The sequence below is a fragment of the Candoia aspera genome, chromosome 2, assembly GCF_035149785.1.
Source record: "Candoia aspera isolate rCanAsp1 chromosome 2, rCanAsp1.hap2, whole genome shotgun sequence".
NCBI lineage: Eukaryota > Metazoa > Chordata > Lepidosauria > Squamata > Boidae > Candoia > Candoia aspera.
Genome location: NC_086154.1, coordinates 148,506,560 through 148,521,807, shown reverse-complemented (window position 1 = coordinate 148,521,807; position 15,248 = coordinate 148,506,560). Strand labels below are relative to the sequence as shown.

Here is a 15,248-nt window from a genome sequence, read left to right as displayed (position 1 = left end):
ACCATTTCGCGTGTATTATTACACTGTAAATTCTACAGGAATATCAGGTCTGCTTATATTCTGCACCCAATATGTAAATTTCCAGGAGGGCCAGACAATTTCTATGTGAACCATCTTCTAGAACAGCCTTTCTCAACCTTTTGACCCTGGAGGAACCCTTGAAATATTTTTCAGGCCTCGGGGAGCCCCTGCACATTCAGGCTCAAATATAGGCCAGACGTTACAAAATCATTGCATTTGTTTCATGTGTAAGCCTGTATATATATGCATTAACCGTGATCTTAAACTAAAGATAAAGACAGAAGCTTACCTCTTTAATGCGAAGTTGCCTGAATTTGAAATAATTTTTTAATTAAATTGTGATTTCCCAGGGAAGCCCTAGTGACCTCTTGCAGAACCCTAGGCTTCCATGGAACCCTGGTAGAGAAACCCTGTTCTAGAAGATTCGAAACCCTTTATCACTTGTTCAGTAGTCAAATTCTGTGTTGCCGCAATGAAAATAAGGCATAACCAGTCACAGAAATAGCCACTTCTGTTTTATTCATTACTTCAGATTTAATATATGATAGCTATCTTGTTTTAGGTGATATATATTTTTACTTCATAGATTATAATATTTTAGATTTATACTTGCACAGGTAATTAACACACCATTATAGTAGTGTATGTGATATTTTATTTGTCATTTTGTCTTTGTTATGCTAGTATTTTATCCAATCTATTTGATTTTACTTTTGTGTTGTATTTTTTTCAATTTTTGCTGATCATTGACCGAATAAACAGTATTTCATTTCATGTCCTGAGGCATCAGATTAGTCACTTCTCCAGGAAACCATAGTTAAACTTTCTTAAGTAGATCCAGTTCAGATACATATATACATTTAGCTTAGCCCTCTGTTCCACTACTGTAATTCCTCACTTATTCTGATAAGTGTCTTCCCTGATCAGAACAAGAAAGGAATAATTGCTAAAAGAACTTTACTTGTAGTAAGTGTTCCCAGTTCAGAAGCAGGTGCCTTGCATGTGACAAAACCCAGTGCCGCAATAGGCCTAAGGTACTAGGGAGGTGATGTGGTGGGTGGACTGAGACTTTTATTTCTTGATCAAAAGCTCTTGAAATGTCAGGCTGTTTCACTCACTATATTTATATTGGGACTTTTGCTATAACACAGGATAAGGCAGTAATCTAAACTGGTAGATTTTGGGTGCCAATAAATCCATGGGTGTGGAAAAGTTCAGAGCACAGTCCACTAGGATGTGCATCTGTGTAAAGCAGATTTAAATGAACAAAAGCTGAGCAGAAAGGCACTATTCTGTAAACTCTACTCCGTGCTTACCAGTGTGCATAGGATTTGGATGCCATTTTTATGTTTTTTGTCTGGGTCGCACCTTGGCCTGGAGACATAAGGGCCTACCCAGTCTTTTCAATGCAGGAGACAATAGGGATGTGCAGCACTTAAGATCTGAGGCCAAAAAGGTACTTCAGAGTGGGCATGGGTGTGCATACCATACCTGTTGGCACCTCCTTAAAGAAGCCAAGTCTTTTCCTGGACTTGCCGGAAAATAGGTGTTTTGAGTTAAAGAGGTACTGACTGGGGCAGCACGTGTGCTCTGAAACACCTTTTCAGCTTTGGATCCAAAGTGTTGCACATCTTTAGAAGGTAATATGTACCATCCGTTTTGTTGTTTCTGAGTACCATTGGACAAGGATTCACAGACCTTTTATATTGGGGCCAAATTCCATGTTTGTGAGTTTGACATTTCTTTCTGACTAGAAGATCAAGATCCACCAACCAAGCCCCAGTGCGAAACAACCTTAAAAAGGAGGCAAGTACTTTGTGTTGAATACTGGAGCTGAATGTAAACCATGGCCCTTCTACCCCAAAATCTGTTCTGAGTAATGTTTCTTAATTAGAGTGTGAAGGCGAGAAATAGTTTGTCATTACTTTTTGCTAATTACCTGGGATTCAGAAATCCTTGTGGCACATGGAGATCCCTTTAAGCATCCCGTAATGCTCACTTGGCCCAGGCATCTTCAGATAGGCTATATGCCCGCCCACTCTTTTCTTTTTCCTGCCAGGCTGAGGGCAGGAGCTTTTTTCCTTACTGGAAATTCTCTCCACAGTGCTTCATATTTTCCCATGTTTATCTTGGGAAAGTATATACTGTTTGCCTTCTTACAAGCATGGTGAAACAATGAAAACAGGCTGTCTTCATTTTCAGTTGTCTGGTCCCCCCCCCCATTCTTTTATTAACTAACCACAAAAAACAAAGAAAAAGAATATACAAAATTATAAAAGAAAATAAAAGCTAAAAAAAAACATGCAGGGCATATACTCACATACATATATCAAGTTGTTCAGTATACATTTCAATGAATGGAAACCATAATTCACTATAATCATCGCTAATCTATATTGATAAGTTATTGATTCGTAAATTGCTGGTGACATAAATTCCGCAGACCACTGAATAGTTGGAGCCACATGTTTGTCTTTCCAATGCTGAACATTAAGTCATTTAGCTTTAAATAAGGTAAGAAAAGCCACTTTCTTTGTCCAGATGTCAACTCCCATGTGATAGGAATAAACTTCAAAAGAATACGAACATCTGAAAATACTGAATCTCAAAGTTGAGTTAATGCATGTAATAACTTCTTTCCTAAATGGAACCATTGTTGGACACATAGAAACATGTATTTAAATAAAGAATTAATTTCATTGCATCTCCAGCAACATAAGCATTTACTCAGGCCTTTTCTATATAAAGAGAGACAGTTTGGTGTAGCAGTTAAGGCACTGGGCTAGAAACCAGGAGAACATGAGTTCTGGTCCCGCCTTAGGCAGGAAGCCAGCTGGGTGACCTTGGGTCAGTCCCTTTCTCTCAGCCCTAGGAAGGAGGTAATGGCAAACCACTTCTGAAATCTTGCCAAGAAAACTGCAGGGACTAGTCCAGGCAGTTGCCAGGAGTCAGCAGTGACTTGAAGGCATAAAAATTCAAAAACATTCTATATAAATGTAATGGAATCATTTCTGAAATACTATTTCTTGTTGAAAAAGATATAATCTAAAATATATTGAAGTTAAAAAATTTCAACTATTATGTTTCAAGACTAAATAATAGGGGAGGTTAATAGGTGGAAACAGATTTAAATTTGCAAGTTTGTTGTGATCATCAAGCTAATGATAGTTTGAAAAGCTAAGCAGGTTTGGACCTCATAGTACTTTGACAGGGAACCAGCAGGAAATATCAGGGTAGCAGTTTAGCCTGGGAAGCAAAAGAACATTTTAAAAAATCCTAGACGAAGGCAGTAGCAAATAACTTCCCTACTTTTCCCAAGAAAGCTATATGGATATGTCAGTGAAATCACCTCCTGGTCGCTAAATGCGACTCAAAGCAGACTGCAGCTTTTTACATGATAGCTAGGGAAAGCTTTAGGAATTAAGTTCATGGGGATGGGAAGGTCTAATGCTTTGGCTGCGTTCACAGATCATGTTAACTCGTAACATGATTTGGTTTTGTTTAATGTGTTGTTCATATCAAGCTGTTGTGGATTATTCAACATTAAACAAATTAGCATGACTTAGCATGATACATGAATGAGATCTTTTTTCTTTTAGGCTGAACAAAAATGTCTTGTAGAAGCTTTTCTTTGAATTGTGTGAGACACTCCTATTGGCATTAATTCATTTTTCCCTCACAGGGGACTCAGAACATCATTTTCTCTGGAAGAGGGATGGGCAGAGTTCATGCATCACGTCAAGTCATTATCTCTTTTGTTTGGGTTTAATATATTATATGAATGTAGATGTTGTCCTTCTTGTCACCCAAAGTGGCCAAATCTCTCCATATCCTCCTACTTACTAAAAAGTGCACATCTTATAGGGGCTCATAAGAATGAGCGATGAAGTGTAGCTGAGAAGAAATCAGCGTCAACCCATAGCTTCATCCTGGGTGAAGTCTGCCTACTGCTGTGTTTGTTTCGCCATCCCAATCAGCTTTTGGACTGGTTGGAGTGAGAAACATTCTGTGTGACTCATGAACAGAGTGTAAGTACGATAGAACATTCCCTGCACTGGTTACTAGTTACCCTCTAGTTTAATTCAAGTAGTTGATCTTTAATAGAAGGGCAGAGTATATTTGGGGAAAGAGTGCTTGGAGAACTGTGGGATGAAACTCTATTACAGCCCCTCCAAACCTGGCACGTTCCAGGTATTGGATTTGGTTGCTGTGATTCCTAACCAACCTGGTGAAGGGGGAATGGGTGCTGTAATTCAGCCTACCTAGCAGGGACCCAGTTGGGAAAGGTTGTTGTGCTTTGTGCTCCATCCTTTAGGAAGAGACTTTCTGGTATCACTTAGGGAATGGTACTGATAGTGAACAGCTCAGGGGAACCATTTCCCTGGAAGCCTTCCCAGCCCCCAACTTTCCTGGAATTTTTCTGGAGGGTAAAGATTTCCTTCTCAAAGTAAGGTATCTTTTTATCCTTACTTTGATTTAGCAGATTTTTTTTTTTAAGTTGTGGTTTTGTTTTGTTTTGTTTTTGATTCTGGTGCCCTTGTGATTTATATTTGGCTCTAAATCATCTGCCGTGTTTTATGGGGAAGTATATAAACTGGTAATTGCTGGTTAACTGTGTGATATAGTTGAGCTAGGAAATCTCGAGGGAACCATCATACCAGTCTTTATGATCAACTGATATGTCTGTCGTGCAAACTAATGCTATAAAGTCATTATAGTGCTTTTCAATTTAGAAAGTTAACCATCCAGAGAATTTTATTTCTAGATTTTTTTTCCCGCTTATCTTGGTTTTGTTCCAGGCTTCCGGTCTCAGTTGCTGAAGGCATGTTAGTCCTCCACTGGATGCATCTTTGAGTGTATAAGAGTAGACAGTACAAGAGTTGGCTTTGTTTAATAAACTAGCTCCCATTTCTATTCCCTTTCCAGGTCCTGTTCAGCCCCACAGGCTCCTGGTCAAAAGCCTCTCTTCGGAACCCAGTCCTGAACGTCACTCACCAGAAGCCCCCCAGCGGCTTGTCTCGGATCCAGGACCTGACCATAGCGAAGAGGAAATTGCCAAGCTCCGACCACTCAAGCGTCCCCCAGGACCAAAGCCACAAGGTATAAGCTGGGCTTCCCCAACCACTTCCCAGAAGTCTGTTGTCCTTGGCATGCTGGCTTTGAATTATGGGAGCTGAGATCAAATGCATCCAAAAGGCTTTGGGGTGGAGAAGGTTTCCCTCCTTCCTCCTTGAAGGGTTCCCTACTTCCTCCAAGATGAGGATGCTTCTTATGGAATTTGCCATGCATGCTGCTGGAGAAGAAAGCTGGCTGTTGATGCCCTTCCAGCCCTGAGCTGTAGAGCACAGAGTGCAACCCACCACTCTGAAGCTGCAGGCCATCCTCCCGCAAGGCTTTGCACATGCCCCCAGGATGTCTCAAACGTTTCTGCTGAACAGTAGCTTTTAACATGATGACAGAAGGGAAAATTAATTACAAGATAGGGGAGGACAAATTTTCATAATTGCATCGAATGAATTTATTTCAATTAAAATTACAAAGCAGTTAATTTAGATCAAACTGAATGTTTATCCTGACTCCACCCCATTTCTTTCTCCTGGACTCACCTTCTTTTTGGAATGCAGACCTTGGCATGCCAATTAAAGGTCAACTGGAGCCCTTGGCTTGAAAAAAAGTTGCATACCCTTGTAGAGGAAGGGCCAGTTGTCAGATTAATACAATGCTCTCTCACTAGCATTGACATAAAAGCTGCTTATGCTAAAATCGAACTCAGGGTATGTGCTGGTCCTTTTCAGAGTCCAGGCTCTTTGCTCTGAAACGGGGGGGTTAGAAGGAGTTGCAGTGCTGGGGTGGGGTGGGGTGGGCAGCATGGGTCAGATGATAAAAATGCCATCCCACGGAAGCGGTCATTCCATTGGTTGCTTCAGTTAGTAAAATGCATTGAGTGTGCTTTAAAAGAATGATTCCACTTCCTTTTCCAGTTCCTCCCAAGCCAGCTTATCTGCAGAATAGCCAGCCCCCACGGCTTCCTGAATCGATCCCCCCACCCCCATCGCGACCCCTCCCAGCTGACCCCCGCCTGGGCCGCAGCCCTCTGCCAAAAGATGGAGCGGGGTCCTCATCTGCCGTCTCCTGCCTCATTGAGAAGTTTGAGAGGTATGTGTTTGACTAGCTTGTGAGACCCTGCTTCTCTCCTGTGGCTGAGCTGGAGGAGACACACACACACGTAATTGTAGTGGAAGCATGATTTGTACTCTTGAAGGTGTAGAGTAGTACTTCTTGGCATCATTAGTTAATGGGAGGATTCCACTGTCTCGGAATATATTGAAATGACAGCTAGCACAAAGACCTTCTATAAATGACAGAGAAAACAATAAAGGCTAATTCTATTCGTGATTGCCTAGATATAGTATCTATATTGAAGATAGTTGTACTTTCACGCAGACTTGCAGTGTAGGTTTTACATGTGATACAATGCAGAAATAGATTTCAGACTTCTGTGTTCTTCCCAGTCCTGTATTTGACACCCATGTATTTAAATGCTTCTCCGATGTGGCTTTAGTTCTTTGATCCATCTACCAGTTGTTTTATGGTGGTGGGTTGTGAGCAGATTCTGCTCTCCCTGGCATCATGTGAAGAACTAGGCTCATACTGAGATAATTTGGGGTGTGTGGGAGGTTGCAGCAGCAGCTTGAAGGTAAACACTGTATTCTACCACATTTAAAGTGTCCTGGGTTTGTGTGAGAGAGAACTGGAAAATGGTGACCTTGATTTTAGGCTAAAAGTTATGGATGATGCAATGGTGCCATGCATGTTAGTTTTCTTAGGCTTTTGGCTGCTGTCTGTGTCAAAAGATTAAAAAAGTAGATGAATAGCTGGCCTGATCATGTGTGCAAATAATATTTTAGACAAACACTGTCAGTGATGTTGGGCACAAACGTGCTAGGTTCTCCTTACCTTTCCAGGGGAGATGGAATCCAAGCAGATCTTGCCTGCTACTTAATCCAGCATCTGTTCTTTATTTCCTTCTCCCCAATCTCGGCTGTCCTATTTGTGTTCTTTTGTGTGATGTGAAAGGTCTCCTGTGCAAGCACTGAGTCACGTCTGACCCTTTGGGCGGATGCTGCTTTCACAACGTTCCTTTTAGAGTTTTTTGTGTTTCTTTCAGGGAACCTGTAATCCTGACACCTGAGCAGGCCCCCTCACCGTGTCCCAGCCCAGACCTCCAAGCCCTGGAGATACATTCTATGGAACCCTCACTAGATTGTCCAGCTTCTTTGGAATCAGCAGAACTGTCTCACAAGCTCCTGGATCTCCTGGCACTGGAAGGAGGGCAAGCGGCTGTAGGAAATGCTGTCTGCTTGCCGCCACATGATGGTGGGAAACTGGCAAACCGAGACAGTGGCATTGACAGCATCAGTTCGCCATCCAACAGTGAGGAGATCTGCTTTGGGCCTGAGGAAGGTACAGGGGAGGGTGCCGGACCACTGGCACCTCCAGCCATCAAGCGCAGCTCGACCCGTGATTCTGAAGGGGACAGTGACATGGATGATGGCAGTGGGGATGAGGCTGAGCTACTATCTGACCTGCCACCTCCACAGACAGAGAAGCAGGATTCTGATGAGGTAAAGGGCTGGGGTTGCTATCCCAGGTTCAGGATTTTTATTTTATTTTACTACTAAATTTATACACCACCCATCTCACTATGAAAGTGACTCTGGGTGGCTTACAAATAAAAATTACAAAACCGTTATGAAAATAGAAAGTGTCCTAACAGCCAGGAACCACGCTGAGACAAGGAATAGGTCTCTAGTGTTTTATTACTGCGACATTAGACAGAAAATCCTAACAAACTGAAGAAGCGTGGGAAAAACCCAGACAGATGAACCCCAAAGGTTGAGGCGGGTCTGATCTGTGTCTCTTTGAATGGCTGCTCAACTCCTCAGTACTACGCATGCGTTTTCCCCCCTGGATAGAGGCCCCCTCTTGCACACCATCAGTACTCACGACAGAAAGAGTACAAAAAATAGAAGATAAAAGAGGGAAACTAAAAGGCGGAGAGAGCGTCTTCAAACCACCAACCATTCCCAGGGCTGCCTACCACTCTTGGATCCCCAAGCTAGTTGGCAGAGCCAGGTCTTGACGCTCTTCCTGAAGGCCAGAAGAGTGGGGGCCGACCTCACCTCAGGGGGCAAGATGTTCCACAGGGATGATATCTCTTTCCCCATAGCTTCCTCCTGAGCCTGCATTTTTCTCTTTTCCTTCATATGATGCTCTTTGTTCTCTGTCATGCTTTGGTATTAGACCTTCATAAAAATGATGGAGATGGAAGGACACTTGTTAACAAAATCGCAAGCTTCCACTCTGTATTGTAGGGATGATTAGTGAATGTTCTGGCTTGTATCGTTTTCTGATCATGTAGGCTTAAGTTCTGAGGGCAGACTCAGATGGCCTGAAATGTACCTACAGGCACCAGTAGGTCCACAAAAGTTCATCGGTTCCTCATCATACTTCCTGCCCCATCTTTAATTCTTTTAAAAAATATTCTCTTAATCGAAAACAAATTAAATGGCATGCTGAAAATCCCTCTGACATCTTTATGTACAACAATGCTTCAGGCCTCATATGAATCCCACAGGCATTCTTAGGGGGAAAAAATGGAAAGATGATGGATTGCTACAGCCTGGTCATTTTTTTTTTGGTATCCCCTTCCCCAAATAAAGGAAGCTGTAGTAATAGAGAACATTCTGGGAGTGGGGCAGGGTGGCTAGAATGGGTGGTGAAGGGCAACCTCACCATTTTGTCTTCTGGTGTATGAGGCCATTCTGGGAATAGGCAAGTCCCCCCACAGCAGCCACTTTAGAAGTGTGCCTGCAACCTGCTTTCACAATACCCATGGGATCCTTAGCCTCAAGAGATTGCCTGCTATTGGTTTATAGTCACTCATAGGATGTAAACGTGGTGGTGCTGGTGAGAACTGAATGAAAGGATGTGTGCAGCATGTTTTTCCATAACAGTTGTTCGATTGTAATGAGTGGAAAGCTGCTTGAATGGGAGGGGCAAAGAAATAGCTACTGCTGAGAAATAGATGGAATCCTGTGGTTGATTTTCATAGCATGTCCTAATATACTGTATTAGAAAATTAGAATTTGGTTCATTCCCCACAGCCAAGCAGCTTTCAGTGGATCTTTTTTCTCTCCTCAACAGATGACAGTTCCACAAAAAGTTTTCCGAATTGCCAATGAGCTTCTCCAAACAGAAAAGGCCTATGTATCTCGCCTGTATCTACTGGACCAGGTAACAAGAGTGCTGTCTAGTAGCCAAAAGCTATTAGAGTATGTGCACTTTTAAAATGGAAACTTGAGGCAAGCATAGCATCTCTTCTGCAAGTCATGCCCGGTTGAGGAAATTAGCAGGATGGCTAGGTACTGGGAGGATTGTGGGATGCATCCTTCCCTCTCTTATCAGGTTACAGATTCCATTTTACAGGCTGTTAGGAATGGTTGTACAATAGATATTTAGATGTAGAAGTTAAACTGTGGGGTAGGGTTTGGGTAGACTTCTGCCAATCACCGATTATGCAGAAAGTCCCCAAGAGGGAAGGTGTATTGCTTAAGTGTGCCCTGCCTCATAGGTCTTCTGTGCCCGTCTGCTGGAGGAAGCACGCTGCCGAAACTCTTTCCCAGCTGATGTGGTGATGGGCATTTTTGCCAACATCTGTTCCATCTACTGCTTCCACCAGCAGTTCCTGCTCCCAGAATTGGAGAAACGGATGGAAGAATGGTGAGGAAAATTGATTGGGTTAGCATGGGGGTACAGCTGTACAGTTCTGGTTTCCTTTGTAAGTTTATTCTTGTTAACATTGATTTGTTGTTCATAACCTGCCCTTGAGGTAAAAATGTTACCTGCTTTGAAAGGGAATTCTTTCAAAGCAGGTAACATTTTTACCTCAAGGGCAGGTTATGAAAAACAAATCAGAGTTTGGCAAGAGAGGTGCTCTATTATGTTTGAAAAAAAAGTAGAGGTGTGTCTCTAGGAAAGGGGTGTTTTCTTCAGCTATCTGAGGTGATCTTGTTGCTAATCTGAAATACCCTATCAATCAAGCCTTCTATAAGAGGACTCTTCACCAGGAAACCAGCTCCACACCTCTGTGAGCCTACCATATCAGCTGTTTTCAAGAACTGAGCCAATTTATTTCTGGCTCAAGTGTGGTGTATTGGAAACCAATGTAAAACTTCACTCTCTGAAATGAGGTAGCTCTGTGGAGCTTGTGAGCAGTCTTGACTTTTGCAACAAGTCTCCTTGTTGATAGCATTGCAAATTCAGTAGAAGAGGAGATGGTCTCTTGATCATTGTCAAACTACTTTTGAGTGGAAACTCTAGAAATGTGTAAGTGCCTGTATAGGTAAAAGAGACTTCAAAGGTCATTTAATCCAGCTTCTTGCTCAGTGCAGAATCTATAATACAAGACCCCTGACAGTGACCATCTAGCTTCTGCTTAAATATCTCAGCAGAGAATTGTTCACCATCTCCCAAGACAAGGATCCCAGGTTTGGAGGGGTATATTTAATGAGGGTCAGGGGACAGATCCTTTTCTGGCCTCAGGTGCCTCTGGCGTGGTTGTTCTTTATTTTTATATATGTATGGTTTGCTGTACTCTGTGGGGCAGGTCACAAATATTGTAAAATAATAAGTAATAACTTCAGAAGGCTTTCATCTCTATTTTTTGAGGTCAGAAGGCTTGAGAATTATGAATTTCCCTAATGTTAATATTCTTGAGTTCCGTTGAACAATTATTTACTATAACTTACCCTCCAGTTAAAACATGAATGCTTTCCCACTTTATGACAGTGTTTACACAATACTGTATGCTAAACCATGATTTATTTAACCATAACTTACTGAAGAAACTAATTTGTTATACTATATGGAATATAGGAATCAAAGCACATTTTAGCTGGCATTTTATGTGAAACAGAACCTGTAAATCATGAATCTCCTTTTGGCCTTGGTCTTCCTAGGATCCCTTTGTCCCTTTCCCTTCCTATGTTTCGTTACTTCTCTTTTTCCCAGGGACCAACATCCACGTATTGGGGATATTCTGCAAAAGCTGGCCCCCTTTCTCAAGATGTATGGCGAGTATGTGAAGAACTTTGACCGTGCCATGGAGCTGGTGAACACCTGGATGGAGCGCTCAACACAGTTCAAGGGCATTATCCATGAAATACAGGTTGGTCACCTCTGTTTTAGTTTAAGGCTGTCTCGACTTTGTTATAGAAAGTGCCTCTCCTCCCTCTCCAACAAAAATCAGCAACATCTAACAGCTGAAGCAATCTAGGGGGCAGACACAATCCCGTTCCCAGTCTAACATGGAACCAGCATCTTTCCCCCTGAATGTTCAAAGAGTATTATATGTTGAGGATTTACTAATGTGGCTTGGTTTATGTGCCCGCAAAGAAAAGAAGCAAAACTCCTTTGTGGGAGGGTAGGAGACTATTTCACTACATGCCTCCTCCTGAGAGTATTATACAGCATAAATAAGGAGATGCGTTGGGAAACCTTCGCTTAGCAATGAGGGTTCAAAGGAACAGTCCAGATTTCACTTTGTGGCCCAAGATCCAGACAAAATCTGTGTGTTTGGAAGAGTTTATTGGGAAAGAGCAAATCCTCATGGTTCTCCTGGGAAGTTTAATTCAGTTTTGAGAATTCTGCCTTTAGTTCCCTGGGCCTCAGTTCCCTGCAAGGGCAGGCATTTTGCCCTTGGAGAACTGCCAGGCAGACAGTTCTCTTGAGATCACTCTCTGTTGCAGCGGGAAGAGATATGTGGGAACCTGACCCTGCAGCACCATATGCTGGAACCGGTCCAGAGAATCCCTCGCTACGAGCTGCTCCTGAAGGACTATCTCCTCAAACTGCCCCAGGACTCGCCTGACTGCAAGGATGCCCAAAGTGAGTGCAGCTCTCAGGGGACAATAAAGGGCAGGGCAGGGCAGTGAGTAAGGCAGTATCCTAGTCAGAGCAAGCACGGCAGGGGAAATAGAGTGTGGCATAATACAATATTGGCTCCTGGGTCACTAGGGGATTCTCCTGCCCCACTCAGCTATTAGAATCTCTGCGTCGCTCAGCAACAACTGGAAAGCTGTGAAAGAGGTAGGCGACCCAGGCAAGCAAGGTTCAGAATCCATTCTACTCACAGTGGCCAGTTTGCTAACTAGATAACCACAATGGCTGCTCTCCACTCCAATGAGAGGCTGCAGTGTGGTGAACACCAGGCTGCTTTCTGGAACCACAAAAGGCACCCCTTCCTTTCTCCCCTTTCAATGAAATTAATGAAATTTCAAGTTATCTTGCAATATTTCCAAATCTCATGAGATTTGGGGCATTTTTTTGGTGGGGATTCCTGGGGCTGGAAAAGATTACTGAAGCCTGCCATATGTGCAGGGGGTGCTTCTGGTTCAGCACCTGGGAATCAGGGAGGGCTTCTTTAGGGAGCCGGAGTGGCTTGGCCTGTAGCCGCTAATCTAGCCATCCATTCTAGCAGTCAGCCAATTTGAAATGGAACCTTCAGGTTCCCACTATATACGACTTTTGTTTTGAAGGATGGCTATAAACTGATGTTTGGTCTGTGTTTCTAGCTTAATTGGAGGTTCTCTGTGAAGTAAGGCCTCTCAAGTAATGTAGACTCTCTTTTTTTTACTCTTCCTATTGCATAGAATCCCTGGAACTTATTGCAACTGCTGCAGAACATTCAAATGCAGCCATCCGCAAAATGGTAAGAGCAGCCAGAATTATAGTTATCAAAGACCAACTGTCTGGATTTTCCTTTCCTTTACAACTAGGTGTGCGTGGGGAATGGATTCGAACTAGATCCTTAGGAGAGACTGAATGGAGTGAGGGTTCCTCAGGTCTGCAGGCTCAATTCAGAGGAAGTTTTAATTAAGTATTATGTTTATCACATCATTTCTCTTGGCCATATTGTAGCCTATTGTGGAGAAGGCCCTAGTAGACAGTAGAGAAAAAACGTTAGATGGGAGATGATGCTAAAGACCTCTAGCCATGGCTATGGAGAAGTGATACTGGACACAGTACTTGGCTAAATGAACAAAGGGTCTCATCTGATATGAAACAGTGTATTATGTTCTGTGTAATCCGTTTGTAGTGTTGGCCTTCTGCCTCCATCTCCATTTACACACACATATCCATAGCAGGGACTTATGTCTTTATCTATTAGTGCCCCAGACTGAGCAGGTCCTACTTTTTGCAGTTCTCAAATCCTTTCCTCCCACAATTCTCATCCCTGCCTCTAAGCTCTAAGTAGGCTCTGTTCCCAGGCCTCTCTGCCCTGTCCTGGTCTCTACAGTTTTTGCATGGAGGGTTACTTCAGTCACTTTTTGGAATCAAATTCCATATTCTACTGGTTATGGTCCCTTTTCATCAGGTCAGACTATTTGTTTTTCTGGCTCAGTTTTAAGTAGTCTGGCACCAGCTCTCCAAGGTTTCAGCCAGAGGTTTTTCCCCTATTACCAACTACATGCTCCTTTTTACACTGGACAGGCCATGATTGAATCTGGGATAATCTGCATTCAAAGCAGGTTCTCTGTTTTCTCTTAGATGGCAAAGTAGTTCTGTGGGGTGAGGTTGTGGTAGACCTAGAAGTGCCATAAACTAAGTCTCTTTCATAGAATCTTTTGGCTTCCCCTTTAGAGCACTTAAAAAAAAAACCCTGGCATTAAACTGTACAATATTGGGTTTTTCATTTATTTTTATTGCTTTAGTAAACAGAAGTAAAAATTTAAAAGATATAAAACAACAAAAGAAACAAAAGCATCTTATTATATATAATTAAACACTCTAGCGTTAAACCTTGACCGCACAGAATAATATTGGTGAGTCTTGTAATGGAAAGAGCCAGTTCATAAGCAGGGAGCAAATGTATATAATCAATCCAAGACTGTAAATTTGGGGTAGTGTTCCATCATAAAAGATGGATCTTTATTGCTGGGCCCTGTGTTTGGTAAATCCAGAGTTCCCCATGTACTGATAAATTCCATATGTTTGGAATATAGTTCAAAATCACATTCACGTATTTAAACCATATTATTCTTCCCAAAACTATGTATCCATTTTAGTGTCTGTTATAGCTTATAGCTTGAAAGTTTGCCATCTCAATTTCAAGCCTAAGAACACAACCAAAACTGTGTATAAATATTCAGCTTGCTACTGAATATCCCTTACCTTCTGCTCCCAATGAACAAATTTCAAATTGTAAGATCCTTCAGGACAAGAACTGCTTTTTTGCACATAGGGCCTGAATGTGAGAGGTTTAGGGTCTTTTTGTTTTTGTTTTTGTTGTTTTAAAATGTACTTGTCCTGCTTCATAGTTTAAATCAGGATAGCTATTCTGATCCTCAATTCGAGAGGCATAAAGTATGGAAGGTTTCTTGCATACAAGTAAAATAAAGCTTGACAGCTGCAGGCAGTGTTGAATTACAGAATTCTGGCTTCCTTGGTCAAGATACCTATAGTATTATTTTTAGAAGGCTCCAAGGAAGGGGATATGATGAACAAAGGTTAGTGGGAGTCAAACAGGGCTTGTTTGATTAAACAACCTCCTTATAATTCAGACACTGACAAACTGGTACATCAAGTAAGATGGATATTATGTCAATTACAATTAATAAAAAAGTATCTTCCTTTGAAAAGCACAAGGCGCTTTCCATGGTTTTTTTCCCCATGGTTCTTACCTCTTGCCTCCAGATCACCAATTCAGCTCAATGACCTAGTTCTGTTTTGGATTTGGATTGCCTCCTCAAGTCACACAGTGTATCCCAGGTGGGGAACCAGTGGCCATCCAGATGATCCAGAGTTATAACTCTCAGTAGACCCAGAAACCATGGCTGGAAGGGAATTATAGTTCAACAACATCTGGGATGTTATTGGTTTCCCAAACTTCTTCACACTCTATTAGCTCTTTCAACACAATAGAGCTGTATAGCAACTATGAAGTCATTTTTTTACTATAGCTGATTATAACTTCTTCTAGGAGAGAATGCACTCACTGTTGAAAGTGTATGAGCTGCTTGGAGGTGAGGAAGACATAGTCAATCCCACGAACGAACTCATCAAGGAAGGGCACATCCTGAAGCTTTCGGCCAAGAATGGTACCACCCAAGACCGATACCTGATCTTGGTGAGAGGGGGGATGGGAACCTCTACCCACTATTGGT

The 15,248-nt window shown here is 42.3% G+C and overlaps 1 protein-coding gene across 1 annotated transcript in view; it reads left to right on the top strand.

Moving 5' to 3' along the window:
• Positions 1–15,248, top strand: part of FGD1 (FYVE, RhoGEF and PH domain containing 1) — a 57,971-nt gene that overhangs the window by 31,989 nt on the left and 10,734 nt on the right. The window contains exons 2-10 of the mRNA XM_063294160.1: positions 4,948–5,121; positions 6,003–6,177; positions 7,190–7,646; positions 9,229–9,318; positions 9,656–9,804; positions 11,095–11,251; positions 11,832–11,970; positions 12,735–12,793; positions 15,065–15,211. Of these exons, the coding sequence (XP_063150230.1) occupies positions 4,948–5,121; positions 6,003–6,177; positions 7,190–7,646; positions 9,229–9,318; positions 9,656–9,804; positions 11,095–11,251; positions 11,832–11,970; positions 12,735–12,793; positions 15,065–15,211 (1,547 nt within the window). The remainder of the gene's footprint in view (positions 1–4,947; positions 5,122–6,002; positions 6,178–7,189; positions 7,647–9,228; positions 9,319–9,655; positions 9,805–11,094; positions 11,252–11,831; positions 11,971–12,734; positions 12,794–15,064; positions 15,212–15,248) is intronic.